The sequence below is a fragment of the Girardinichthys multiradiatus genome, chromosome Y, assembly GCF_021462225.1.
Source record: "Girardinichthys multiradiatus isolate DD_20200921_A chromosome Y, DD_fGirMul_XY1, whole genome shotgun sequence".
NCBI classification, from domain to species: Eukaryota; Metazoa; Chordata; class Actinopteri; order Cyprinodontiformes; family Goodeidae; genus Girardinichthys; species Girardinichthys multiradiatus.
The window spans coordinates 14,889,171-14,915,615 of record NC_061818.1 but is presented as its reverse complement, the minus strand read 5'-3'; the positions used below and the strand labels follow the sequence as shown (position 1 = coordinate 14,915,615).

The following is a 26,445-nucleotide window of genomic DNA, read 5'->3' as shown; positions in this document are numbered from 1 at the left end:
GTCATTAGATGCATCTGCTTGTGTGTGTGTGTGTGTTTACGTACATGTTTATGAGTTGCTCTGTGTATAGTTACCATTGTACAGGCCACCATGACCCAGTGGCATTCCAGTTGTAGATTTGAGAATGATATAAAAGAGGACAACGCAAGAGGTATTTCACATTGTGTATTGTGTACCGATATCCTGTACAGTTCTTCAACACTATTTACAGTATATGTGTATATTTTATGAAATAATAAAATTGATAATGTTGCTGACAATCTGGGGTTTTTGACTGAGCTGGATTGTCTTTAGGATTCATCTGTGTATCTATCCATAAATCCTAACGTCTTCAAGCCTTCTGCCTGTCCTTCCATTACTCTCCCCTATTATCCATAGTCTCCATCCATTTATCCCACTCCACTATTTTTGTCAAGTATCTGTACTCCTTCCATCTTTTTCTATTGTCTGTCCATTGGCTGCCCTGCCTGGCCATCTATTCTTCTGTGTCCCTCTTGCCTACATCTATTTATCATCCATCTATTTCTCCACCTTCTATCCATCCATACATTTATGCTTATCCTTTTATTTGTCCATCCATTTAACCATCTAAGGTATGTGCCTGTCTATCCATCAGTTTCATATCCATCTCTGCATATCTGCTCCCTCGCCAAGCCACCCTTTGAGATTTTTCATTACTCAGGCATTAGCAAGTTTCATATTTGAAGCATGATTATTTAGAAATCTGTGACATGCATGGGGGCGTTTTGATTTTTCACTTTAAAATTTGACTGAAAAAAGACTGGGAATTTCAGTCTGGCAAAATGTTGACATTAAAATGTGGCGGGTCCTGAATGGAAGTTGGAGTGGTGCTGAAAGCAAAACGTTACCGACCATTAACTGTGCGCGCATGCGCTCTCAGAGCAGCGTTCCAGCTAGCGGCTGTTGACGCACAGCCTGTGGTGTGGGCAGCGTAACGGTGTGTGGTTACTCTCCTTTGGACTGGTACTAAAATAATAGTTGTTTTTCTTTTCACGAACGTTTTTGCGAAGGACCTCCTATTTGAGCGTTTGTCTTCGTGTTCTCTGCGAGTAAAGTGAGGCTCTGGGCGGGGAAGGTTTTGCTACAGACTAGCAGCAGCGAGCGGATCAGCTGCCGAGCGAGCAACACTTCACAGCTTTTATGGGAAGAAGGGGGTTTAAGTTTCCGGTGTTTAGACAACAATGCAGTGATTACATACGTGGCTTGTTGTCGACTCAATATTAGCCTTTAGTCCTTTTACTTTTAGTTTGGACTCCGAAAGATTCATGGTCAGTTGGAGATGAAGAGCTAAATTGATGCTTGGATTCAGCTACAAATGAGGTAAGCTTACATCAACAGGATGGAGAAAATATTCAGTTTAGTTTCTCCCGGAGCTCTTTCAACCTCTGAATATGTAATAAAAATCACCAGCTTCAGAGCAGATATCAGTGGTTTTTTTGGCCCCATTTTACATGGATATAACGTACACAGGTTCAATATTTCCTGTGTTATTAAATGATTATGTTCACTCCAGCTGATGTGGCAGCAGCTTGTGAAGACTGATCGCTTACTCTAAAGACGGCTGGTTCGGAGGTCAAAGTACAATCCATGTTGTGAAACCTGTCCACAGATGATGCCTTCAGCGGGATTGAGCTGCTCTGTCGGTCGTCTGTGGCCCACTGGGACCAGTGAGCTGTTACTGGAGCTACAAGCTGGTGCTGTTGTGCTGCTATGGTCCATAGATCTCATTTCCTGATTCTAAAGGACCATTTTGCTCTATTCAAAGAGTGAAATGTTTTTGATCTGCTCGGATGTAATATCTAAATTACTAACAACTGTGAAACTTGATCGGGATTATTTTACATAATGACATATTCTCTAAAACACAGTTTGTGGTTTTATTTAATAAATAACAAAAACAAACATTTGTTCAATTTGTGAAAACTTAAAAACGACCATTTCTTGGACTTTCTTTGGAGTTTTACATGGGGCCCAGTTTGGAAACTACAGCAGCTGAACAAGATTTGTGAAACCTTTATTAAATTTATAAAAACTAAAGGTTTTTAGTGCTTGAAGACCACCTTAGATTTGGTGCAACTTGAAAACTAGCCCACTTAGAGAGTACGTTTCTCCATTATTGATACATTTTATTAAATGGTTTGTCATTTCAGAAACCTTCAGTCAATTTGTGAGTTTGTTTTGTTGTTGTTGGCTTGAGACCACCTTATAGGTGGGGTCCAATTTAAAAACTAGGGCACATATCATAAACTGGACAGAAAGCCTTGAATTCATCTTCTGTGTTATTTGTACACAATAATCCAGTCCCAGTTTAAAGCTGGGAATGGGATGCGAACTTCAGCGATGTTTGTAATTCCGGCAATAGCCATGCAAGTTTCTTCACATAGCACCATTCATACACAACGCAATCCAAAGTGTTTTACTGGATGTTAAAGGAAAGACAAAAATAAAATAAAAACCTTTTTGCTTAAAAAGACAGGATACTATGTCAAACACAATGCAGATTTAAAAGTCCAATTTAAACACAGTTTTAAATGTAGGTTAAAATTTTGATCCAAGTCTATTCTTCAATCACTCATCAGTGATCAGACAAGTAGTTCATAAGTCAGATTTGTTTAATTGAAAGTTGCAGAAAACAAAAATGTTTTCAGTCCTGATTTAAAGTCCCAGCACATCTCAGGTTTTCAGGGAGTGTGTTAGTTATGGGAAACGTTCAGACCATCCCTTGCTCTTTACCCATATGTGGAGAAATTGAGAAATAAGTTGCTAAATGTCACATGTAAAAAGTACAAGAACACAGAATACAAGGCTAAATCTACACATCTGGTGTTAGAAAATAACATTGATGAATTATCCGGGTCCTAAATTGACGTTTCTTGTATAATCTGGAAAAGAATGGGATTTGATTTAAGTATTTTCCAAGTAGGAATAAGTATGGAAAAAGAACATAGATGATGGGGGAAAACATCCCATTGTCTAAATGTATCCATCCATCAGCCTGTTTATTCATTATCAGAGATGCACCAATTAATTATCCCCCGTTTTTCCTTGATCAGCTCTGATTGTTGATCCAGTTGGCACAACAAATACTGAAAAATAGAGTTTTTCTTTTTGTTTATTGAATAGATCAAATCTATGTTCAGTCTATAGACACATGAGCCATCAGTACGTGCTTTGATGCAGTTTTTTAAGTCTACTGAAAATCCGATGAAGTTTTAGGACATATTTGATGCATAAATTAGGATGATTTTGTAATTCTTTCCTTTCAGGTAATTTCAAAACCACTGCCTCTATCAAAAGAATCTGCGGCACATTGTTTTCCGTTTTTTTTTTTGTTACAATCTGTATATATAAAATTCACAATTGGTCAAAACTGAAATCGACAGGTCAGGCCTTAAAGAAAACTCTGAAATGGGTATTAGCCAGGGACCACCTGATTGGTGGACTTCCTTCCATCTGCTGATGATGTGCTCCCTGCTTCTGCATTGTCACAAGCTGATTGAGTCTCAAGGCTAGAAGCATGAGTCACCCATGACCACACTGTGTGCATGCCTATATTTAGCTAGTCAGCAGAGGCTGGGGAGTAATCATGAAATTAGTTTTCAGTGTGAACGATTACTGATTTCCTGGAATTGGCACCGAGATGCTGACTTATTGTCAAGGTGGCTGCACTGAGGCGATTTATCGATGAAGGCGGTGGCCATGTTAGGCATCTTTTGATGTGATAAGCTTTTCAGTCTGTCTAAGTGCTCTGCGAATACATGATGCACACAGTTATCTTGATTAAAGCCATCAGGATTCCTACACTGTCTGGAAAGGTCTAGAAAATGCCTCCAAGTATTTTCTAATTCTCCATTAGTATAGAAAATATTTTTAGAATTTATTATCCATGCATCCATTCTGTGCAGATTTATAATTAACTGCATTTATGGGACCACACAGAAAGTTGGAGGCACATTATTTTTTACTTTTATATAAATGATCATAGTCTAAGCTTTAAATTTGATCTGACTGTGTTAAGCTGATTTCTGTTCTCTGTAGAAACGTGTTTTTGTGCTTTCTATCTTTAGTACACCTCTTCCCGCCCTCTGTGTGGAGAGGTAACCAATCTTAGCTTGTTTCACATTAAAAACTGTGTGTGTTTTTTCATTCCCATTCTCTCCTCTCTTCTCCTCACCCACCAACCTCATGTCATCTCCTCTCACCCCCTCGGTCTTCATCTCACGTCACATCCACCCGATGCCTTCAGCATTTTAGATCTGTGCACTGTCCTACTTTTCCTGTTTTCTCTTTCTCTCTCTCTCCAACATCAGTGAATGTTGGCTGCAGATTTAGGTCACAGCTCAGGCTTGTGTAGGTCTGTTCAGCTGCATTTTCACGTTACATTATTTGAACAGGAGGTGCCTCAGTTGGCTGTTTTTACATAAATTGCTTAGTTTAGGACAAACTTGTATCACATGAAGCATGATTATTGATGAGACCCACTGTGATCAAACAGATGAGTCAGCTTTGGTGGCGAGCCAAGCGTCTGTCGGAGAGGTTGGGAAGCGACTCTCCTCATGGCATTCCTCCAGGCTCCCCGAGCACTGTGGCCCCACACGGGTCCAACTCCTCTTGGGCACCCATTGCCCCAATGGTCAGGCCAGAGGAGCCAATCTTCCTCATGACGTCCACTGCCCAGGCTATCTCTGGGTTCTTTGTGTGGACAGCGCTTCTCATCACATGTCACCAGGTAAGAGTCCGATTTATTTTGAGTTAAATCCATCCTTTACATTGTGGAGATACAATCTTTTTTTTCTTGTGTGCTCTATAGTATACATGTTTATATGCGCTAAACACCTTGAGCACACCCAAAGTCTTTTGTTCCCTGTGGATAGAGGTCTGCTTTCTAAACCTGGAGGATGGACAGCATTAGATTTAGTTAAATTAACTGAATTTATTAGTTTGATATATTTAGGAGATTTGTTTCCCGTTCATTTGGTGTATCCTTAGATCAGCTATTCGATATGACTGCAAACATAAAAAACAGGAACTCAGTTCCTTGTAAAAGCAATCATTCCCATTGAACTTTTTTCCATATTACAACCCCAAGCATCAATAGGATTTATGTGACACACCAACACAAAGCAGCACACAAGTGTGAAGTGGAAGGACATTGTTTTTAAACATCTCGGTGGGAGTTGCAAGAGAATCTGTTGAGAGGACAACCTTTATCCGTGCACTCCCGTGGAAGAAGGTTGTCAGAACTAAACTATATGCTAGTACTACATGAAAAAACTGCATGTTGTAGAAAAGTAACAAGACCTAAGCACAGCATCCCCACAATGAAAACATGGTAGTGGCAGCGTCCTGCTGTGGGAATGCTTCTGTTCCGTAAGGGCAGGGAAGGTGGTCAGGGACGATGGGAAGATGGATGAAGCTAAATAAAGGACAACCTGGAAGAAAAACCTTTATAAGCTGCAAAGGACTTGAGACTGGTGCAGAGGTTCACCTTCCAGCAGGACACCTCGGTTCTAATGCATCATCCTGTGCGGATGCTCTTATTTAGCAGGGATAGGGAACTAGTGAGAAGATGGATGGAGCTAAATATAGGGTGATCCTGAAGGACAACCTGGAGGAGACTCCAGAAGAGTTTAGAGTAGGAAGGAGATTGACCTTTCAATGGGACAACAACCTAAACATACAGGCAGAGCTTTGATGGACTGATTTAGATTCAAGCATATTCATGTGTTAAAATGGCCTAGTCAAAGTCCAGGCCTGTCTTCTGTGGCAAAACTTAAAACTGACGTTAAGATGCCCTCCATTCAATCTGACTAAGCCTGAGCTTGTTTCAGATTATCAGTTTATAGATGCGCAAAACTGGTTGCGAAACAGTCCAGAGGAATTAGAGCTGCTCTGTGACTTCAGGCAGGCTGAATACAAATGCATGCCACACTTTTCAGTTTTTATCTGTGAGAACATTTTTACAAACCATGTATCTCTTTCCTTCCACATTACAATTATACACATACATTGTGTTGGTCTTTCCCAGGTAAATATGTTGAAGTTTGCGGTTGTAAGGTGACGAGATGTGAGGACCTGTATGTGTATATTCTGTATATTCTGACCTGGTTTGGATTAGAGAAGTTGCAGCTCATGATAAGCACACAAACCTAAGACTTAACGATCAACATCAGTCTGGATCAAATGAGGCTGATGAGACCTGATGAAACCCAACAAGTACTGGAAACCTAGTGATGTAGAGCAGATCTCATCTGTACCTGCTGTTTGGTTGAAGCTGTTAAATGTTCCACACTTAGTGCCGATGAGCTTTAGTTTTTATTTGCCTACATGTTCTCTGTTCTGAGAGGTATTCAGTGTGCCTTCATGACCTGCAGAGCTATTATACCTTCAAGGCTAGATTATTTGTTGCTCATTGTTTGCTGATGCCCTTCCCATACAGTGTTAAAGAATAGGCTTTTGTCACTTAGGCAACAGGTGCTCGACTACCACCTCAGCAATAATAAGGAGATGAGTGTTTTTGCTCGCGTTTCAGGGCTTGCAAATGCAGCCGAAGGCCACCTAGCAACAATGCATGTAAATGGACCAGCTCACTCGCCGTGTTGTCACCCACTTTTCGTCATTACACCCAAGGTGTGGGTCTGTTTACAGACCGGGAAAGACTATAGGTGCGGACGTTGTGTAAGGGGGGAAGGGGGGCCTGATGGTGCAGGCAGGAGAGTGCAGGTGATGAATGATAACTCTGTTGTTCCTCCCGTCTGCTGCTCTGAATAGGAGTGATGAAAGCCTGGTGTCAGTTTCCTAAAACAACCCCCACATGTTGGTTCACACACACACACACACACACACACACACACACACACACACACACACACATCCTGCTGGCTCATACTCTTCCAGTATCCGAGTCTGGCAAGTTAATACAGTCTGCAGAGATTCAGGTTTCAGCAGGTTGGGTTTAGTGTCAAGCAGCTTGTTTCTAAAACATAAAGTAAAACTCTGGCTTCACAGAAAGCAGAGCTGATCCAGGACTTCTTCTGATCCTTTAGGACTTCTATAAACGCTGTTTGTTGTTTGGATTTTGTCCATTTGGGCTGCTCAGATGCTCAGGATTAGGTCCCAGATGTTTTGGGACAATACAGGTCCTTCTCAAAATATTAGCATATTGTGATAAAGTTCATTATTTTCCATAATGTCATGATGAAAATTTAACATTCATATATTTTAGATTCATTGCACACTAACTGAAATATTTCAGGGGTTTTATTGTCTTAATACGGATGATTTTGGCATACAGCTCATGAAAACCCAAAATTCCTATCTCACAAAATTAGCATATTTCATCCGACCAATAAAAGCAAAGTGTTTTTAATACAAAAAACGTCAACCTTCAAATAATCATGTACAGTTATGCACTCAATACTTGGTCGGGAATCCTTTGGCAGAAATGACTGCTTCAATGCGGCGTGGCATGGAGGCAATCAGCCTGTGACACTGCTGAGGTCTTATGGAGGCCCAGGATGCTTCGATAGCGGCCTTTAGCTCATCCAGAGTGTTGGGTCTTGAGTCTCTCAACGTTCTCTTCACAATATCCCACAGATTCTCTATGGGGTTCAGGTCAGGAGAGTTGGCAGGCCAATTGAGCACAGTGATACCATGGTCAGTAAACCATTTACCAGTGGTTTTGGCACTGTGAGCAGGTGCCAGGTCGTGCTGAAAAATGAAATCTTCATCTCCATAAAGCTTTTCAGCAGATGGAAGCATGAAGTGCTCCAAAATCTCCTGATAGCTAGCTGCATTGACCCTGCCCTTGATAAAACACAGTGGACCAACACCAGCAGCTGACACGGCAACCCAGACCATCACTGACTGTGGGTACTTGACACTGGACTTCTGGCATTTTGGCATTTCCTTCTCCCCAGTCTTCCTCCAGACTCTGGCACCTTGATTTCCGAATGACATGCAGAATTTGCTTTCATCCGAAAAAAGTACTTTGGACCACTGAGCAACAGTCCAGTGCTGCTTCTCTGTAGCCCAGGTCAGGCGCTTCTGCCGCTGTTTCTGGTTCAAAAGTGGCTTGACCTGGGGAATGCGGCACCTGTAGCCCATTTCCTGCACACGCCTGTGCACGGTGGCTCTGGATGTTTCTACTCCAGACTCAGTCCACTGCTTCCGCAGGTCCCCCAAGGTCTGGAATCGGCCCTTCTCCACAATCTTCCTCAGGGTCCGGTCACCTCTTCTCGTTGTGCAGCGTTTTCTGCCACACTTTTTCCTTCCCACAGACTTCCCACTGAGGTGCCTTGATACAGCACTCTGGGAACAGCCTATTCGTTCAGAAATTTCTTTCTGTGTCTTACCCTCTTGCTTGAGGGTGTCAATAGTGGCCTTCTGGACAGCAGTCAGGTCGGCAGTCTTACCCATGATTGGGGTTTTGAGTGATAAACCAGGCTGGGAGTTTTAAAGGCCTCAGGAATCTTTTGCAGGTGTTTAGAGTTAACTCGTTGATTCAGATGATGAGGTTCATAGCTCGTTTAGAGACCCTTTTAATGATATGCTAATTTTGTGAGATAGGAATTTTGGGTTTTCATGAGCTGTATGCCAAAATCATCCGTATTAAGACAATAAAAGACCTGAAATATTTCAGTTAGTGTGCAATGAATCTAAAATATATGAATGTTAAATTTTCATCATGACATTATGGAAAATAATGAACTTTATCACAATATGCTAATATTTTGAGAAGGACCTGTATATCCAGGCTGAATGTGTTTATACAGTTTTCACTGTTGACATGAACACCTAGATAGCCACGACTCTTTAAAACAGTAGAACAGACACCTGAGACCTCTGACTGACTGAGTCTTCCCAGTTACCACACTTTGTTCTCAGGTTCTCTCACACCCCTGGTCCACCAACACAGTTCGGAGCCCGTTCCGGTTCCCGAACGTGATTTGAACCGGTGTTTCCACCAATGAAAAGAGGTTCCAGAGTACAAACTCTGGATCAGCTTGGGCTGCGCAAAATACTTGGTTCTTCTGCGGGAACCGTAATGTCTCTGTGGCGACGGCGAAGATGGAGAACAAATTGCATAAACATTAGTTATGTTTGTAAAAACACACTAAACACGCAATTTATAACTACTCCTTTCTGTTACGCTCAGGGGTGCTGAACCTATGCAAATGAAAACATTGTACATACCATTGTTCTTGAACAAAGTTGGTGTCTCCATTTTTGTATAAACTGTAGTTTATGGGTGAAAACAAAATAGTGTGTTGCTACCAAGGGTTTTTTGACCTTGAAACAACACTCTAGATAGTGTTTTTTCAGTGGAAAAACATTATCAGTTCTCTGTTACAACCTCTTTGCTTCTTGTTTACACAGACACTAGCTTTACCTTTGTATAGTAATTTTCTAGCTCCTTATTGTACACAGCTTGTTATAAATATAAATGTGTGGTTGTATTTCTTGTTTCTTCTCCAAATCCTCTTAGATCTACATGCACCTCCGTTACTACAGCTCTCCAAATGAGCAGAGGCACATAGTCAGGATCCTCTTCATAGTCCCCATCTACGCCTTCGACTCCTGGCTCAGCCTCCTTTTCTTCACCACTGAGGAGTATTACGTGTACTTCGACACAGTCCGAGACTGCTATGAAGGTTAGTACACAACTGAAGCAGAAAACTGACTCCCGTTGACAAAGCTCAGGTCAGTATCCAAGACCGGGAACAGTCGAGTCAAGTCTTGACTCCCCATTAGAAATAAGATGGTGAGGATTTATGTGAAACCCTGCTGGCAGATGGCCTCTGTAATGTCTTCATTTACAAAGGTTGCCATCTTTGTTGTCACGTCTCCAAGGCCTGTTGGGATTGCAGAGGAGGGGAAACCAGTTACCTAGCAACTGTGTGAACACGGACAAATCCTTTACAAATCATCCCACCTTTGAGCACATTGATCATGACCTGTCTGGCAAATCCCAGATGATGATCAAATGATGGTTAGATTATTAAACACAAAGTTTGATTGCAATGCTTTGCAAAAATATTGAAACCTTGAACCTTTTTTCACATTACAACCACAAAACCTAAAGTGTTTTACTAGAAATTAATTAATTAATTGCATAATTGTAAAGTCAACAAAAGCAGATTAATGATTTATAAATATATGAAGAGAGTAACATACATTTGTATTCTGCACTGTTTGAGTCAGTACTTCACAGAACCTTCTGCTACAATCATAGCTCCAAGTGTTTTGTGGTATCTCTCTACCAGCTTTGCACAACTATGTTAATTTGTCCATTTCTCTTTGCTAAATAGTCCAAATTTACTCAGACTGGATGAAAAGCATGTGGGAATAACACAGTTCAGGGCCTCCCACAGATTGTCCATCGGACTTTGGTTCTGGACTTTGAATGGATCATTCTAACACATGATTATGCTTTGACTGAAACCTTTCCATTGTAGTTCTGGCTGGATGTTTGTGGTTGTTCTCCTTCATCCATCTTCCCATTAATTTACTAGTTTCCCTGTCCCTGTTGAAGAGCAATATCCCCACATCATTATGCTGCTGCCACCATGCTTCACCATGGGGATGGTGTGTTCAGGGCAATGTGCAGTTTTAGTTTTTTTCGCGCATTATGTTTTGCATGTTGCCCAAAACATTTTATTTCAGTCTCATCTAACCAGAGCACCTTCTTCCTCATGTTTGCTTAACCTCAAACATGGCCGACTAAAAACAGTACTCCTTATGGTTTTCTTCCTTCTACTCTTCCTTAAAGGCCAGATTTGTGATGAGCACAACTATCAGCTGCCCTGACAACAGTTTCTCTCACTTGATGATTTAGATTTGCACTTGAGCCATGCTCTTTTCAATGTCAGGTGGATTAATTAGTGCTTCATGAGATGTTGAAATTTTGGGATCTTATTTTCTAACCTAACTCAGACCTGCCTGGTGCACCGACTTTTATTCAGGGGTATTAGATAAAGAGGGATGGTTATAAATTCACACTTTCTGAACAACTTTGTGTTGGTCTATCACATAAAATTAAGATAAAATGCACTGAAGTGTATGGTTGTAGTCTGGCAAAAAGTGTAAAAGTATAAAGGGTGTGAATAGTTTTCCAAGGCACTACTGACCATCACATGGGCTTTATTGGGATCACTGTTTTCACACGTGGTGCTGAATTGATCTGTAATGTATAGTAGCAGTTTCCACATTAAGCTGTACTGACCTGTGTGGTGCCTAATAAATTGCCTGTTAAAGGCAACATTTGCCTTCAAATAAATGTGCAAGGATCTGCCATCTGATACCTGTACAGCAGAAATATCCAGCAGCTTCCTGGTCATAGAGGTCATTGTTTGAAACAGTTTTGGAATGATAAGTTTGGATGAATTTTAGATGTTGACACTTGATCTGTTCCCGATAGTCCTAATCTGAGTGAATACTTTGGTTAATGGAGTCGCAGGAACTGAGCCGTGATGCAAACCACATCCTGCAGCTCGCCATAAATTCTTCCAAGAAACATCAGCTGCAGCGTGTGGAGTGGCCCTCTCCTGTACCCTTCCTTGGAAGTGTTATTTCCAACAGCTTTAAACAGTGTTTCATTTTATAAGCTGTGACTGCAACGCTGCAGTGATCTTAGTGTCAGAAAATTCTCAAATCAAGAACAGGAGAACTTCTGGCCAGCTGAAAAAACATGTGTAATGAGTGAGGAACAAAGCTGATGGGGGCTTCTCTTCAACAAACCTCTGAAAACAACTGCGGTTCAGGTTGACTTCATTTCTTTAAAAGCAGCCTTTATGCTCCTGTCTTTATTGTGCACTGTGAGGCATTTCATATGAAACTGCAATCTCAATGAATGACTATCTGTGTGTTGTTTCATGCGCTGTTGAAATGATTATTCTTGGGTATTTTTTCCGAAAAGTTTGCATCAACAATGTTTTCCTTTCATGCACTGCTTGGCTTTTCTAAGCTACAAGGCGTGAGTTCATTTTAGAGGGAGAAACACAGCATCTGTGATTATGCAACTCCCAACAAAGCCAGCACTGTGCTTCTGCTGCTGACTGTGCTCTGGCGTGTTTTCACTATGCTGCAGATTTAAGCTCAGCCACTTTGGACAGTAAAATAAAAAGAAAGAGTGCAGGCAGAGGAGAGCTGGCATCTGTGGGTTCCACCTGGGGCAGCAGATGAAAAACAGTCTGTGCACTCAGCGACACCAATTACTGCCATCGGTGTGCAGTGCTTCCACGTTTATCTAAATGTGCATGGTACTATGCAGCAAAAAGGCTGATAAATCATGGACCAGTACCCCAGGGTTAGATGTTTATGTTATTTTAATGCATTTAGCAGCTTCAGTGTAAAGATGGAACTATCTAAATGTTTAAAAGGGAGGAGCGGATAGTGCCTGACATGGTTATTTGAGCAACATGGCCAGTTGGCTGCGGGTTTTTAAACACGTCATTGTTGAGCTGCTTGAGAGCCGAGTTTCTAATTATGTCTTTACTTCAAAACACATACAGGGTTTCCGCAAGGTGTTAAAAAGTCCTCAATTTAATCCGCTTAAGTTGAGGCCATAAAAAGTCTTAAATATACCCAGATTCTCAATGCTGGCTCGTAAACTCTATTTAGTTAAGTCTTGAATTTTAGTTTAGTCCTTCATTTCTTCTTCTGCCTTGCTTTTGAGAAATGCCCCTGCGGCGTTCGTTAGTTTCATAATCTGTAGTTCCAGCTGAGGAATTTGGGTGGTTAAAGTTGGGACAAAACTACAAGCTCCACGATGCAGGGAAGCAATAGAAACACGGCCTTTTATGTAACATGCCACTGTCCTACCTGCCTACTTGCTTTACAAAAGTATTTCTTTCTCACATTTTCTCACATTGGAACCACAGACTTCTATAAATTTCATTGGGATTTTAAGTAGATCATAATTGTGATTATTTATTTACAAGTGAAAAAATAAAAATCCTTCTAAATACATTCAGTGTTTGAATCGTTTTATGTAGAACATTTTTATTGGGCTTTAAGTGATTTTTACGTGTTTTCACAGTTTACAACATTTTGTACAGTTGATAGATTGTATGAAGAGTAGAAATGATAGAATTCAACATTGTTTGCACCAAACACACGATGTTGACATTAAAATGCAGGGTCCATGCCTACAAAGGACAAACTGGGGCCAACCAGGAACACAACGTGGCGTCTGAACAACCCCACACATGACATCAGCATCATATTCTCCAATATGTGGCAGAGTTCCACGAACACAAGCTCTCCCAGGAGTTTGTTTTCCCCGAAAGTTCCCAGAGGCTCCCTCTTACCGTGCTGATCCACTGCCACATTAGAGACCAGCTTTAGTATTATGCTCAGACACAACCAGCAGATGGGTTCCTGAATCTGGCAGCATCAGCAGAACAGAGCTGTAATTCTGAGAGATGCGTCAGGCCATGTGAAGCTTCTTCTGTTACGGCTGCGTTACATCTGTGTGTTTTTAGGACTTTATTTATTCAGGTAGAGTGGTTCAAATGTATCCCTGATATTCAGTTGTTTACTAAGATGAAGCTTTGCTTTATTTTCCAACTAATTAAATCCTTTTATAAAGTAAAACATTGAAAACTGTTAATTATGTACCGTATTTAATATAGTCCAGATGAGTTGTTTCATTAATAAAAAGCAATGTTCACATTAAAAAAACATCTTTTCTGCATTCCTGCCTTTTACAGCTTTTGTCATCTACAACTTCCTGAGTTTGTGTTATGAATATCTGGGAGGAGAAAGCGCCATCATGGCTGAAATCAGAGGGAAACCCATTGAGTGAGTTTCATTTGCTGCCAGCTTAGCTTTCAGTTTCATCCTTACTCTGTTTCTGCTTCAATCACTTACGTCACTTATTTTACAAGAAGATGATCCAGATTTTTTTGACGTTAAGTTGTTAGCTGAGCTTGCGTTATCCTGTACCTTCCTGCAGGTCGAGCTGCATGTACGGGACCTGCTGTCTCTGGGGCAAGGCCTACTCCATTGGTTTCCTCAGGTTTTGCAAACAGGTATCAATGCTTTTTGCTTTTTCTTGCTGCACGCTGTTTAATTGCAGCTGTGTGACTGGAATGAGTGCGAGGTCTAATTCGACCTATGATGCTCAAGGATTGCTGCAATATGTATATATTAAAGGTGCAGACACAATCAACAGCATATAAAACATATTCCCAGCCCTCCTGTTATATGCATTAATTATTTATTTAGGAGGTGACGGCTCTCCATCTGTGCGACGGGCCAGTTGCTGTGAAACAAGGCTTTATTGATTTAACACAAAACGACATGACTTGAGTTACCAGAGCCACTCTGTGGTTTCATCCAAAGACAGGAGGCCTGCAGAGTTGCTCAAAGCTCTGTCCATAGCAACTGCAACATAACCCTCCGCAGATCCACATTTGGACAGTCGGTTCTCCATTAAACCGAGCCTTATTTGGAATACCATGTCCAATGAAATGAAAGTAGATAATAATAATATTATTATTAATAATAATAGTCCTGTGATGGACTGGGGACCTCTCCAGGGTGTACCTCACCTCTTGCCTAACGACTGCTGGAGATAGGCACCATCTCCCCCACCACCCAGCACTGACAAGCAAGTATAGATAAAGGATGGATGAATAATTACTCTTTGGCAATTCCAAATCCAGCAAGTTAACGTCTAAAACAATAAAAGAAAACAACTTTCTATGTTCAGCCTTCCTGGTTCCTAAGGTTTCTCCAGGTCAGTTCGCTGCTTCATGCTGATTGTCATCCTTTGCCACACACCTTGAGCCCCTTGAGCTTTTGCCAAATCTTCAAAAGTCCAATCTGGCAAAGGAGTGAAATGACGAGCACCTACTGCAGTCCAGCTCTCTGTCATAGCAGCCTGAACGGATGAATGGCTGACCGGCCTCTGCAGAGAATAGTTTCCTTTTAAAAAGCTGAGCTTTCCCTGACTTTATTCTAACCTACTGACTGATACTGAAAATGGCCAACTGTGAGTCATTAACTGCCTGAAGGGTACTGTTGTTACCATGACCTGCTAGCTTTTACACATGGTGCATTCACAGAATGGAAAAATGTTGGTTTTTACCGCTTCTAGCCAGCCAATCACCATTCACCAGCCGCCTCTCAGTGCATCTCGAATATATATGAATATAAAACATACTTGCTTTACCCTGTTGTGTCCCACCGCTGTAACCAACGTCACCTGCACCCTCAGGCCACTCTCCAGTTCTGTGTGGTTAAACCTCTGATGGCGATGATCACTGTCATTCTTCAGGCCTTTGGGAAATACAAAGATGGAGACTTCAAGTAAGAGTCGACCGCAACCCATTGATAAACTAATAGTTTATACTTTAAGCCTTAAACCAAGTACATCACTGGGTAGCCTCAGTTTGACAGTATGTATGTTAATTAGACTTTTCCTTCACCTTCTCTGTCCTCTCCAGTGTGACCCGTGGCTACCTGTACGTCACCATCATCAACAACATCTCTGTGACTTTGTCACTCTACGCTCTCTTCCTCTTCTACTTTGCTACACGTGAGCTGCTGGTCCCTTACAACCCCGTGCTCAAGTTCTTTATGGTGAAGTCGGTCATCTTTCTCTCCTTCTGGCAGGGTAAGAACACCACACACTCATCTTGCTTAACGCAGCATCAACACAAACGTTACGAAGCCTTTCCAGCAGAGCTGCACGATATATCGGTACAGTCCGAAGCTTTTAACATATTGGTCCGATAAGTAAAACTGGGCAGAGTAAAAAACTTTATTGTTTATTTCCAATTCAGGAGGGGAGGGTGTTGGCCACCATGTGGTAGTTTTAATTTCAGCGCTGTGGTTGGGGTTTGTTTAAGGTTGAAAGGATAGGGAAATGTATTATATTATCTAAAAATATCAGTTATCAGCCATAACAGCAATATTAATATCAAATATCGAAATCTCCCCAAATGTTTCAACCTAAAATTCCGTCTTAATATTAACTCAATCACTTTTTCTGCCAATCTACGCATTTATTTCAGTATTTTTTGTGTCACTGAGCTCTGGCCGATTTTAACTCTTAGTTGTTCTAAAAACAACCAGAAATAGTTGACCATGTATGGTGTTTTAGACAGGTCCAACAGGCCTGATGGGCGGATTTAGGTCAAGGTATAAATCTAGAAAAGAAAAAGCACAGTTATATGTCTGCATTATTTAAAGCCTCCTAACAGACTAAAACATTTATTAGTCTTTGAAAGGGTGAATTGAAAGTAACTGCAAAAAGGAAAAACAACTTACTGACTGCACAGCAAATCTGAAATCGCAAATTTAACACCCTCAGAGTTAAAATGAACACTTTCCCAGGGTTTATATGGGAACCACTGGCAAAGTGTTAAATTAACACTTTTTATTTAGTTAAAATTATTAACACTAGCCAGTGTTGCTTAACAAACTCTTACAGTGTTAAATATGAACCTTAACCCCTAACCCTAACACCCGCTACACGACCGAGGACGTTTAGAAAAAACATTTAAAATTTAATTGGCTACTTAACCTAAATTGTTCATAACTATATTTTAGAGAGGAATTTACTTTGACGTTAAGCCACGATGTCTTAACATGACATGAAATAAACGCTAACGTTCGGGCAGGTCTGCTTAAAGTTAGCAAAAAATGGCGACGAAAACTTGTTATAAATGCCAATAAATTTTAATCTGTCCCCAAATTTAGAAACAACGAGTCAGCGTAAACACATTTTAATAAAAGTAGCAATGGCACGATGACTAATTTGTGAAATTTTACTCACCAGTCTCTCCTTCTCATGCACCATGTGAGTGTGAGAAAATGGCTGCTGACAAATTCCTTCACGGGGGGTACCTGTCCAAGTACCCGGATGTTCAAAGTGTCACTCCTTAATGTTAAATACCGTCAACTCCGTGATTCGACACCAACACTCTTATGTTTCATTAGTGGAGAGTTGATACTACCAAAATCAACACCAATACATCAATACTTCACTCTGAAAAAGACCAGCATTTTAACACTGATGAATTTGCTGTGTGTGAAGCGTTGTTTGTTTGGCCTGAGGACATCAGAACTGTTCATTTAGCTGAAGTTGGCATCAGCTTCCATCATCCTTCTTGGATCATGTGTTTAAAGTGATTCAGCTGTAATCAGATGTTTACATACGCTCATCATAGACCTGAAGGTCACATTCATTTTGGCCTTTAGTATTTTTGTTTGAACTGTGCTTCCTCTAGCGTGGAATAATGACATGAGCAGAAAAGATTGGTGCACCAGTTAGATTTGTGTTTTGGATTTTTGTCTGATTTACTATTATCTGGTTACATGTCCATTATCACACAGGTTTTGTATACATCAACAACCTTCTGGCATAATTCTGTCTGGATGTTATTCTTCTTGCCAGGATTAGGAGTGTTCATTTGAGTTGCTTATCCTCCTGGTGATAAACTGGCTTTTGAGCATAGTTAGCATATTTTAGGGTTGAAGAACCATTGTAGAAGCTTAACTTTAGCCAGCTTTATCCATTGCAAAACCAGCTTAGACGTGTGTTTGGACTCATTGTCCTGTTAGAACTACTTGCTGTGTTCAAGTTATGTCAATTTCAGGTCAAGTTGATATTTTGGATGTAGTTCTCCTTTTTAATTTCATCTAAGTAGTGCAATGCTCCAGTACCACTGGGAGCAAAACAGTCCCCAGCATCATCCTGCCACCACCTGCTTGACAAAAGCAGGTGGAGCCTCAACTTGACTTCTCTACACATACTTCTTATCATTTCAGTTGTTTATTTTTCTTCTTGTCTGACCCTAAAACCTTTCTTTTGTAGGCAGTAGGCTTGTTTACATGTTCAGCTGCAAAAGTTCCAATTCTGGAGTAGAGGTCCAAAATGTGTCTTATTTGGTACCCTCTCAGCCCACTGCTATGTAACACTAGTGACTCCAGCAGTTTGCAGTCCACGGCAAGCTTGAGCCTTGGTGATTCCTGGGTTGTTCATGAACATCTTCTTCGTCTGGGGTGGACAGCTGGCGTCCTCTTCACACATTAGTGGAGCTGATTTTCCTGGAATCTGCACTTGTTTATTAAAGGCTCCAAAAGGCTTTCCAACCCTGCTGTCAAACTAATCCTTGTTATTCAGGTAAAGAGAAACCACCAGCTACAGCGATCGCTGTAATCAGTGAGAGGTTATTTGACGCTGGCCTCATGAGGTCGAGACATTGTAGAGCCTTCAATACCTCTTATTTCGTCTTTGACCTGCCACTATGGTGGAGAGGTTCCCCTGCATCTGTAATGTTGACGCTAAACTGATTTGAGAAATTCCAAAATAAATTCTAACTAGTTGACCCAATGTAATTTTTCAAATCATCGCAGTTTTATTTTGTGGAAATATTCCCCACTGGGAAAAAAGTGAAAAATGTATGTACAATTATGAGCCCAACAATAGGTCAAGCTGTTTTGATTCCAGATATTTCCTTGATCTCTTACGTTGTAGTTGAAGGACCACACCTGAAACTAATATCCTTCTGCATGATCATTTGATGCAGGGATGCTCCTGGCCATCCTGGAGAAATGCGGCGCGATTCCTCAGATCAACTCCTCCGACTTCTCTGTGGGTGAAGGAACGGTCGCAGCCGGCTATCAGAACTTCATCATCTGCATTGAGATGTTCTTCGCTGCTGTGGCTCTGCGCCACGCCTTTACCTACAAGGTCTACATGGACAAAAGGCTGGACTCATACGGTAGGTGACATCTGTGGGAGGGTCTGTCGGAGTTCAGAGGTGGGTGTAACTCAGCCCTGTAATGACAGTAGAACAGGTAGAATATGGTGAATAACGCCTTGTAGGTACAGTGCTTCAGGACAGAACTTACCCGTCTTTGCTTGTTCCTCCCCTTTTCACTATGATTCTTGTTCATAACACAATGAACTATTAATAGTTGCTCTCCTTTCTCCTTCTTTTTTCTCTACCTGTATTTTCATCCTGACTTTCTTTTGTTCCTTCTCTTTCTCTCCTTGTTCTGCTGCACTTAAAGGCTCATTTCCAATCTATGGACAATACGGTAGGTCTGACGTTGGCTCTGTTTGGTCTTTACCCCTCCCAGTATTGTATGTCAGAAGGCTGATTTAGATGTGGTTAGTTATTCATTACTTTGATGGCTTGTCAGTGTTTCATGTGAACATTCTGTGGTATTATTTTACCATTTCAAATGTGTTTTAGCTGCCCTCTTTATTGCCTTTTCATTTCTGTTTGCGAAATTTTGTTCAGTCTGCGTTTTTGGCAGTTCCTCTCACTCCATAATATCATCACCCTGCGGACTAAATGCTTAAAACATGAATTTTATGACAGCTACATTCATTCATCCTATGCTCATCTGAAGGGTTTTAGGTATAAAGGTCATAAAAATGCTTGTTTTGGCACATTTCCATTTTTCATTTGGTTTTTATGAAAAGATAATGGGTTTTTTTCTTTTAAAATCTAAAAATAGAAATAAAAGGTGGTTCTTGAATTAAGTAAATTAATTAAAAGTCATTTATAAAAAGTTGGTGTTTATTTTTGGAAGGTGAGGCAACTTTTTACGTCTCCAAACTAATTTCTTCAGTGGGTCCGAGGACTAAAATGGCTCATTGAATTGTAACGGTTGCTGAACCCTGGACTGATCTACCAACTAATTTGTCAATTAAAGCAACCGATTGATTTAACTCCAAAAAAAATTTATTTTTTCTAATTAATTTTTACCAGTCAACTCTGACATTATTAAGTACCGCAAAATAGAAAGATAACTAAAAAAGTATTGCATATTAAAGAACAAAGTTAGATATTAAGTGCGAACTTAAACCTTTAGGAAAGTAAAAGTGAATATAATTTTTTTATATTTTTAATAAAATCTCAATATTCGACATGTTCTAAACCTCAAATATGTCAACAAGTTAGGTCGCTCTGTTAGCCATGAGTTTGAACTGGTAATAAAGAAAATAGAACCAATAATCAGATTTTCATTAAACCTTTTATTTAAAACCCAATAGAAGAGACTGTAAAATGTTTATTCAGCATATAATACATGTGATTTATGAGTTATGTGATTTAAAAGTGATTTATTTTGACATTGGCATTGACCCACAATTAAATGTGATTGAAACCATGCAAAGCTGATAGAAAAGGCTTCATGCCCTCTAAACATGAACACAAACGGCTAAAACAGTAATCAGTCAAACACAGGCTTAGATTTTATTCTAAGGATTTCCTAACCTTTTATTCAGTGGTAAATGTTGTAGAAAAATAAACTGTCTAACTTTGAAGAGTCCCTTCAGCAGCTTAAAATAAACTGCCAGTAGTCTCTGCATTTATATATTTCTCAGATGCTCATGTATTGTGATTATGCTGTAATGGAAAGCCAAGGTACTTTGCAGGGCGCCCGCTCCGTTCATGTATTGTCCACTAACTTGAAACGCTCCCATACTTTAGACCACTTCGAACTCTGTTTACTTTTAAAAACTGTGATGCTATTGGCTCATTTGGCCCTGAAGGAGACAATAACACACATACTGTAGGTACCCAACTAGACTGCCGCCAAGTTTGCTTTCCCCAGGAGCTGATGTAAATAGCTGTATCTTTTTTCAAAGGTTTAAGAAATAAAAGAATGTAAATACCTAAAGAATTTTGATCACGAGTGTTTATGTCGACAAATGTTTGTGGTCGACATCCTCAATTGTAGCCCCTTTCAGATCCTAGTTTCACAATAAATACACAAACCCCCTTTTACAAACTGCATTTTTATTCACATCATTCAAGTCGATCCATCGAAGTCAATAGGGCTCTGTGCTTTCAGAGCATGCAGTTGGGTTTTTCACCAAATAGGTATGGCCTGTAGCCTAGCAGCTCAGACATGAGACTGAGCATAATATGTCTCTGGCATTTCCTATATGACAATTAATATCTCTCTGCGGTCTGTATTTTCGTCCTTATGCAGGTTGTCAAAATGCATGAGGAGCAAGGCTGTTGTGCAATATGTCCAACATTGTATCACCATCCGTCTGCAGATCATCAGATTTCTTAAGAAGTTGAACGTTTGCAGTATTTGCTTTGTATCGTATCACTGCATTGGTTCTAGGTTTCTGCCTTCCCATATGGTTCATGGTCATAACTACGGATCAGAGTTGAATCAGAGGTGGGACAACTTTGATCCCTCTTTCTGTGTCGATCGCAGACTGCAAGCATGATCTGAAAGGGTGTTATGAATGGGGCGACTGTAGCTCAGGTGGTAGAAACTGTGAAAAGAAAATGTGGGAACTTGAACCAGAGTTAGCAAACATTAGCACATTGGTGCAAAACGTTTGCAGATAACTTTATTTAAATTGCCTGGTTTGGATTAAATAAACCTGATAATTTTTCTACCAGGTGATGCAGTCTAATGCAGCGTCCTGCAAGGCGATAAGTCACAGAGGAGAAACAAAACTTTAAGCACACAAAAAAAACTTTGCTGGTAATTAGGGTCTTCTACTATCAGCTACTTTTATTGATCTTTTTAAACATTTAACCATATTGTTTTATTTAATTAATCTTTTGCACATATGAAAATATTAATTTGCAAACTATTCCTGTTGGTTTTTATAAAAAAGCTTTTTTTGTCACTTGTCTGCCACTTTCATCCCTCTCCCAGTATGTCTTCTCCAGTGTTGTGTCATTAATTTTCCAACCTTGCCATCCCGCATCCAGGTCGCTGCGCTCCGATGAAGAGCATCTCCAGCAGCCTTAAGGAAACCATGAATCCCGGGGATATGGTCCAGGACGCCATCCATAATTTCTCTCCGGCGTACCAGCAGTACACCCAGCAGTCCACGCTGGAGCGAGGCGGGGGGCCGTCCCTGTCCCGCAGCCACAGTAACATCAGCACCCGGGGGGACAACGAGAAAACCCTCTTGCTGAGCTCTGATGATGAGTTCTAAGACTCTCTAAAGCTTACATGAATCTGATCTTTTATTTAAGCCTTAACATTAAATGTTAAATTAGTTTTAATTTGGATTAGAATGGGAGCTCAGATTTATGTTGGACTGATGGTGGTGATCAGACCGCAGCAACAGAGGTGTGAGAGAGCATGAAGAGTGAGCTCAGAGAGTTGAGGAGTGACAAGTGGACCATCAGATTCTTTAAAGGCCAAGTTGTTATTTGTGTTGATGTCATATAGCAGCTAAACTAGCTAACTAGCTAAATATCTGGAAATATCTCCAGAGTATGGATTAGTACAAATAACCGTGCCTCCTTATAGCATTTGGTTAATGCACTTTAGATGGTACAGCACTAAAGATAAGCCAGAGAAAATAAGTGCCACCTTCATATAAAACACATGGCTTTCTTAGTTTTTTTTTCATATTAAAATATTGCCAAAAAGAACTCTGAGTTCCACTGATTTTAAGCATAGAGCTGCTTTAAAGTGAAAGGTACAGGAGCTTTGATCTGCTGGCTTTAGGTGTTTTATGATCTTTTTTTTTTATCACAAATAATTTTATATGTTATGCTGTGTGTACAACTCATTAACACACTGTCTGAGAAATGTATGTCAGCTATATTATGGAAATACTATGTACTTTGTTGTTCTTGTAGGTTTGTTTGATGCAAAGAAGTGAAAGTGAATCCAACCTTCGGTTTATGGTCTGTTCAGCCCTGACAGAACAGCTGTAGGAGAGGTTGTTTTGGGGTTTTTCAGCGTGGGCGAAGGGCCGAGCAGAAGGACGGCGCCCACGCAGATTACAGATTACCGAAGAAGCAGTGCTTCCTGCTGAGCTGCCCCAGCTGTGATATGCTGGAGTCTGTAATCTTATAATTGATGCTATGTTGAGCACGGATCAGGCCTGCCCCTGCTGGTTCTTACATGTAATGGCATTTCAGATTTAATATCATGATACTTTGGTTAAAGGAAGGCTCTAACTGTAGGGGGATTCATATTCCTGACCGTACATAAATTTTAATGTTATGTTGAAAAGTAAGAATAATCTTTTAAGGAAAGCAGAAAATTGTGATTTCTGTGACCTTTCTCCAAGACATGATGGAAATCCTTAACTTTTACATCTCAGCCATTACTTGCTGGGCTTTGTCACGCCTTGAATGTATATCTTGTGTTTATGAATTCATAATCCAATCATGTTTTACATATCAATTTAGGTTGACGATTGCAGGCAAAAAACAAGGCACCTCAGTACAGCTCATATAAATCAAGGAATTCAGTGAAGTTGGACTCTCAGTTTGACGAGTATCTTATTATTGATTAGGGATGTCCTGTTCTGATCCAAAGTATCCCATGTATCTGACGAAACCCAACACCCACTATCTGTTTATTGTATTGTGGTCATCGTTTCCTCGATTGATTAAAATCAAAGCCTATATGTATGTGGACCTGCTCCGCGCTGTGTTCAGCTGTTCCCAGACAGCTATTGGAAAGGAGAGAATTGCGCAGAGAGCAACTGAGACGGCAGTTATTACATTTTATGACATTCAAAGCAAAGCCCTAAGTTAATGATGCATGAGAATACATTTTTCTACAAGTTTTGTTCAGACACAATCAACTGAAGCCACACTGAATTATTAATAAGTCATACCAAAACAGAGCAAATATGCTAGCGTTAGTCTACCATTTCAGCAAAAAAGATGAGTTCAATAAAAGACTAGTGGTATGTGTCAAGACTGATGTATCTTTGGAAACTTTAGGCGGTCCTGTATCTCCACTTGAGATAAAATGTGTCACTGAAGAAAATCATAACATAACATTTGGAATTGGTGAGAGTTGATTATGATGAAATGCTGTTGAATGAATTCAATTTGTATTGGAGCCAAAAAAAAAGTCCCGATCAGTACATGCCTTTTCTTTTTTTCCCTAGAGTATTGTTTTTTTATATTCTGCAGAATATAGGTTTATTATAGTAGTTTTGCAGTTGGCTGCTAATATACTTCGTCAAACTATTATCTGTTCAGAATAACAAATACATCGTTTGTGTATCCTTCTCTCAAATCTTCTGTGCTTACTACACTAGTTTGAAAAAGTCAAATTCACTAATGAAACTTCAGTGTCAATTCATATTTTACTCTTGATTTTAGTATCTTGATTTAAAACAATATAAAATAGGTTTGATATTAGGTATAAAGCTTTTTGAGTTGTGTAAATAGTTCATTCAAGCCCTGTGAGATACTTGTAGGGGGTGAATGTGTAAGGCATTGCTATATATAACGCTCTGTTTGAATATTTTAGCATTGAGTTTTTCAATTTTATATTTTCTGCTGTTTTTGGTTGTATACTTTTTCATATGTATATGGGTTATTTGTTTTGATGCTATATTGACTTCAGTTGATGTTGGAAAGCAAATAAAGGAAATATGGGGAAAATTATGTTTTTCCTAAGGTATTTTCAGCTTTAGACATAATCATTTCGACATTCTGTGACATCATGGACTAAAAATACTCTATATTATATTTTACTTAAAAGCAGTGTGCAACAAAATACAGATGAATCTCAATGAATAGGAATATATTTGAAAAGCCTTTTACTTTTTTCAAAAATTCTAACTTAATCCATAAGTTTTCAGAAATGTAAAATATTACATAATACTAGCTTAAAAAAGAAAGGCATTTACAGACGACAAAAAGTTCATTAAAATAGATTATTTTGAAAAATGTGTATGCCAGGTTGGTATAAAAAAACCTCAATCATTAATTGGGTTTGTAGGAAATTTGGCCAATCACAGCAGCTTTTCTTCGCTGGTTGACATGCAATTAAAACATTTAATTTCTAGCGGCACCTTCCATAAGGTACAGTTTTCTGGTAAGTCGGTAAATAAGCTCTTGTTCCCCAATTCACTAAGGAGCTACACAGCAGCTGCAACCAGTGGCGGTTCATGGACAACTGTCGCCCTAAGTCTAAAAAATGTTTAATTATAAATGGATGATAGTTTCAAACGATCAATCCTTGATCTTTAATTATTGAGTCCAGGATTCAGCAGTCCATATATTGGTCCTTTTATGCTTGTCTCGATTTTAGGTGCTTCTCCAAAAAAAAAGCATTGAAACTGCCTTTTTGTGTGTCCCACAAGTAGAATAAAAGTTTCATAAATCTTAAAAGAGTCTATTCAATGTAATATAAGCCACATGAGGCCTGACCTGTGTAAATATATAACCTTTTAAAGTAAAGGTCAAATTCAGTCCAGACCCCTTGGAAAAACAGAAATCACCCGTTATTTGGGCACCAAACCCATCCATTTAATATTTTCTTACTGCGCTTACACCTTTCCCATTGGGAGATCTATTCCAATAGACTGGATTCCAAGGAAAACCTGTCAGGTATGCAACTGCGGCCGTACTTCCCTGGGCAGAGAGCCACATTGCTCTAGCTGCAACCTCTGACTCAGGGTGTGTTGGACCGAAATGTCCATTATGTTTCCACTCAGAATATGTGATGGATTACCTAATGTAGCAGAACATTGGGGAATCTACGGCCATCAGGGCGCAGGGTTTCCCTCTGGCCCTCTGAGGGACAGGCATGCTGGGCATCTCTCAGATTGGATCCAGGAAGACCTTAGCAGTGAGACACATCTTCTTTTACTGCTGATTTCTTTCTTTTTTCAGTATCTCCTACCTACCTCTGACCAGTACTGCCAGTTAGTTTAGGTGGATGACTATCCCTCTTAAGGTTTACAGTTGTGCTGGCTTCTTACTATTATTTAGATGATAGATTAAACAGTGGTCTGGTAGATGTTTCAAACTCCAGATATTGTTTTATCAACTATGCTTTAAACTATCACCAGCTTTATACCTGACCTGTTTTCAAAATGGTGTTTGTTCACAACTGTTCTCTAACCAACTCTGAGACAGAACACCTGCATTAATGCTGAGCTAATTAGGTGACTCTTCAAGGCAGTTGGTAGCCCTGGATTTAATTTAGGGGTATCAGAGTAAAAAGGGATGGATGCAAATGGATAACACACTTGTCAGACTCAGATTTGTATAACATTATACAAAAACTCTCATTTCCTTTCAGTTGATAATTTTGCTGTACTTTGTGTTCTATCACATAAAACCAAAAAAAGATCAAATTTGTTGTAGCATACTTTTGCAATCTCTACCCATCCTCCCCTTTAGAGCCTGTTTCTTGTTATTGGATTTGAAAAGCTGAACTGTGTTTCCACTGCCATCGGAAATGTTCTGGGTGGCATTTGGAGCAACCTACAAAGAAAACCTATCAGAAAATCAGCCCCTTTCACTGTCCCAGTTCTCAGATATTACGTATTCATCCCCACTGTTCAGTTATGCAAAAACAGGACTTAGTAAGTTGTTTTAGGAGCAAATTAGATTATTTAGGTTACCATTGCAAGTTAGCAGAAAAGCTTCATCACATTCAAATAAAAAATACAATCTGAACCTGGCACTTATAAAATGGCAGGTATGA

At 40.0% G+C, this 26,445-nt stretch overlaps 1 protein-coding gene across 3 annotated transcripts; it reads left to right on the top strand.

The window, feature by feature from the left end:
• Positions 1 to 888: 888 nt before the first annotated feature.
• Positions 889 to 23,203, top strand: LOC124864240 (transmembrane protein 184B-like). Of its 3 annotated transcripts, XM_047358930.1 has the most exons (11): positions 889 to 1,341; positions 4,089 to 4,118; positions 4,517 to 4,750; positions 9,509 to 9,674; positions 13,734 to 13,824; positions 13,979 to 14,054; positions 15,245 to 15,336; positions 15,474 to 15,643; positions 18,564 to 18,758; positions 19,051 to 19,077; positions 21,732 to 23,203. In XM_047358930.1, the coding sequence occupies exons 3-11, from the start codon at positions 4,517 to 4,519 to the stop codon at positions 21,959 to 21,961; spliced, it is 1,281 nt and encodes a 426-aa protein (XP_047214886.1). In that variant the 5' UTR covers positions 889 to 1,341; positions 4,089 to 4,118; the 3' UTR covers positions 21,962 to 23,203. The 3 variants fall into 3 exon arrangements, with proteins under 3 accessions (XP_047214886.1, XP_047214885.1, XP_047214887.1); XM_047358929.1 differs by lacking the exon at positions 4,089 to 4,118 and having other exon boundaries at positions 891 to 1,341; XM_047358931.1 differs by lacking the exons at positions 4,089 to 4,118; positions 19,051 to 19,077 and having other exon boundaries at positions 893 to 1,341.
• The last annotated feature ends 3,242 nt before the right edge of the window (positions 23,204 to 26,445 follow it).

Coding starts and splice junctions, on each gene's coding strand:
- LOC124864240 (XM_047358930.1), top strand. CDS start 4,517: ATGAGTCAGCTTTGGTGGCGAGCCAAGCGTCTGTCGGAGAGGTTGGGA. Junction 4,751..9,508: donor TTCTCATCACATGTCACCAG/GTAAGAGTCCGA, acceptor AAATCCTCTTAG/ATCTACATGCACCTCCGTTA. Junction 14,055..15,244: donor TCCTCAGGTTTTGCAAACAG/GTATCAATGCTT, acceptor CTGCACCCTCAG/GCCACTCTCCAGTTCTGTGT.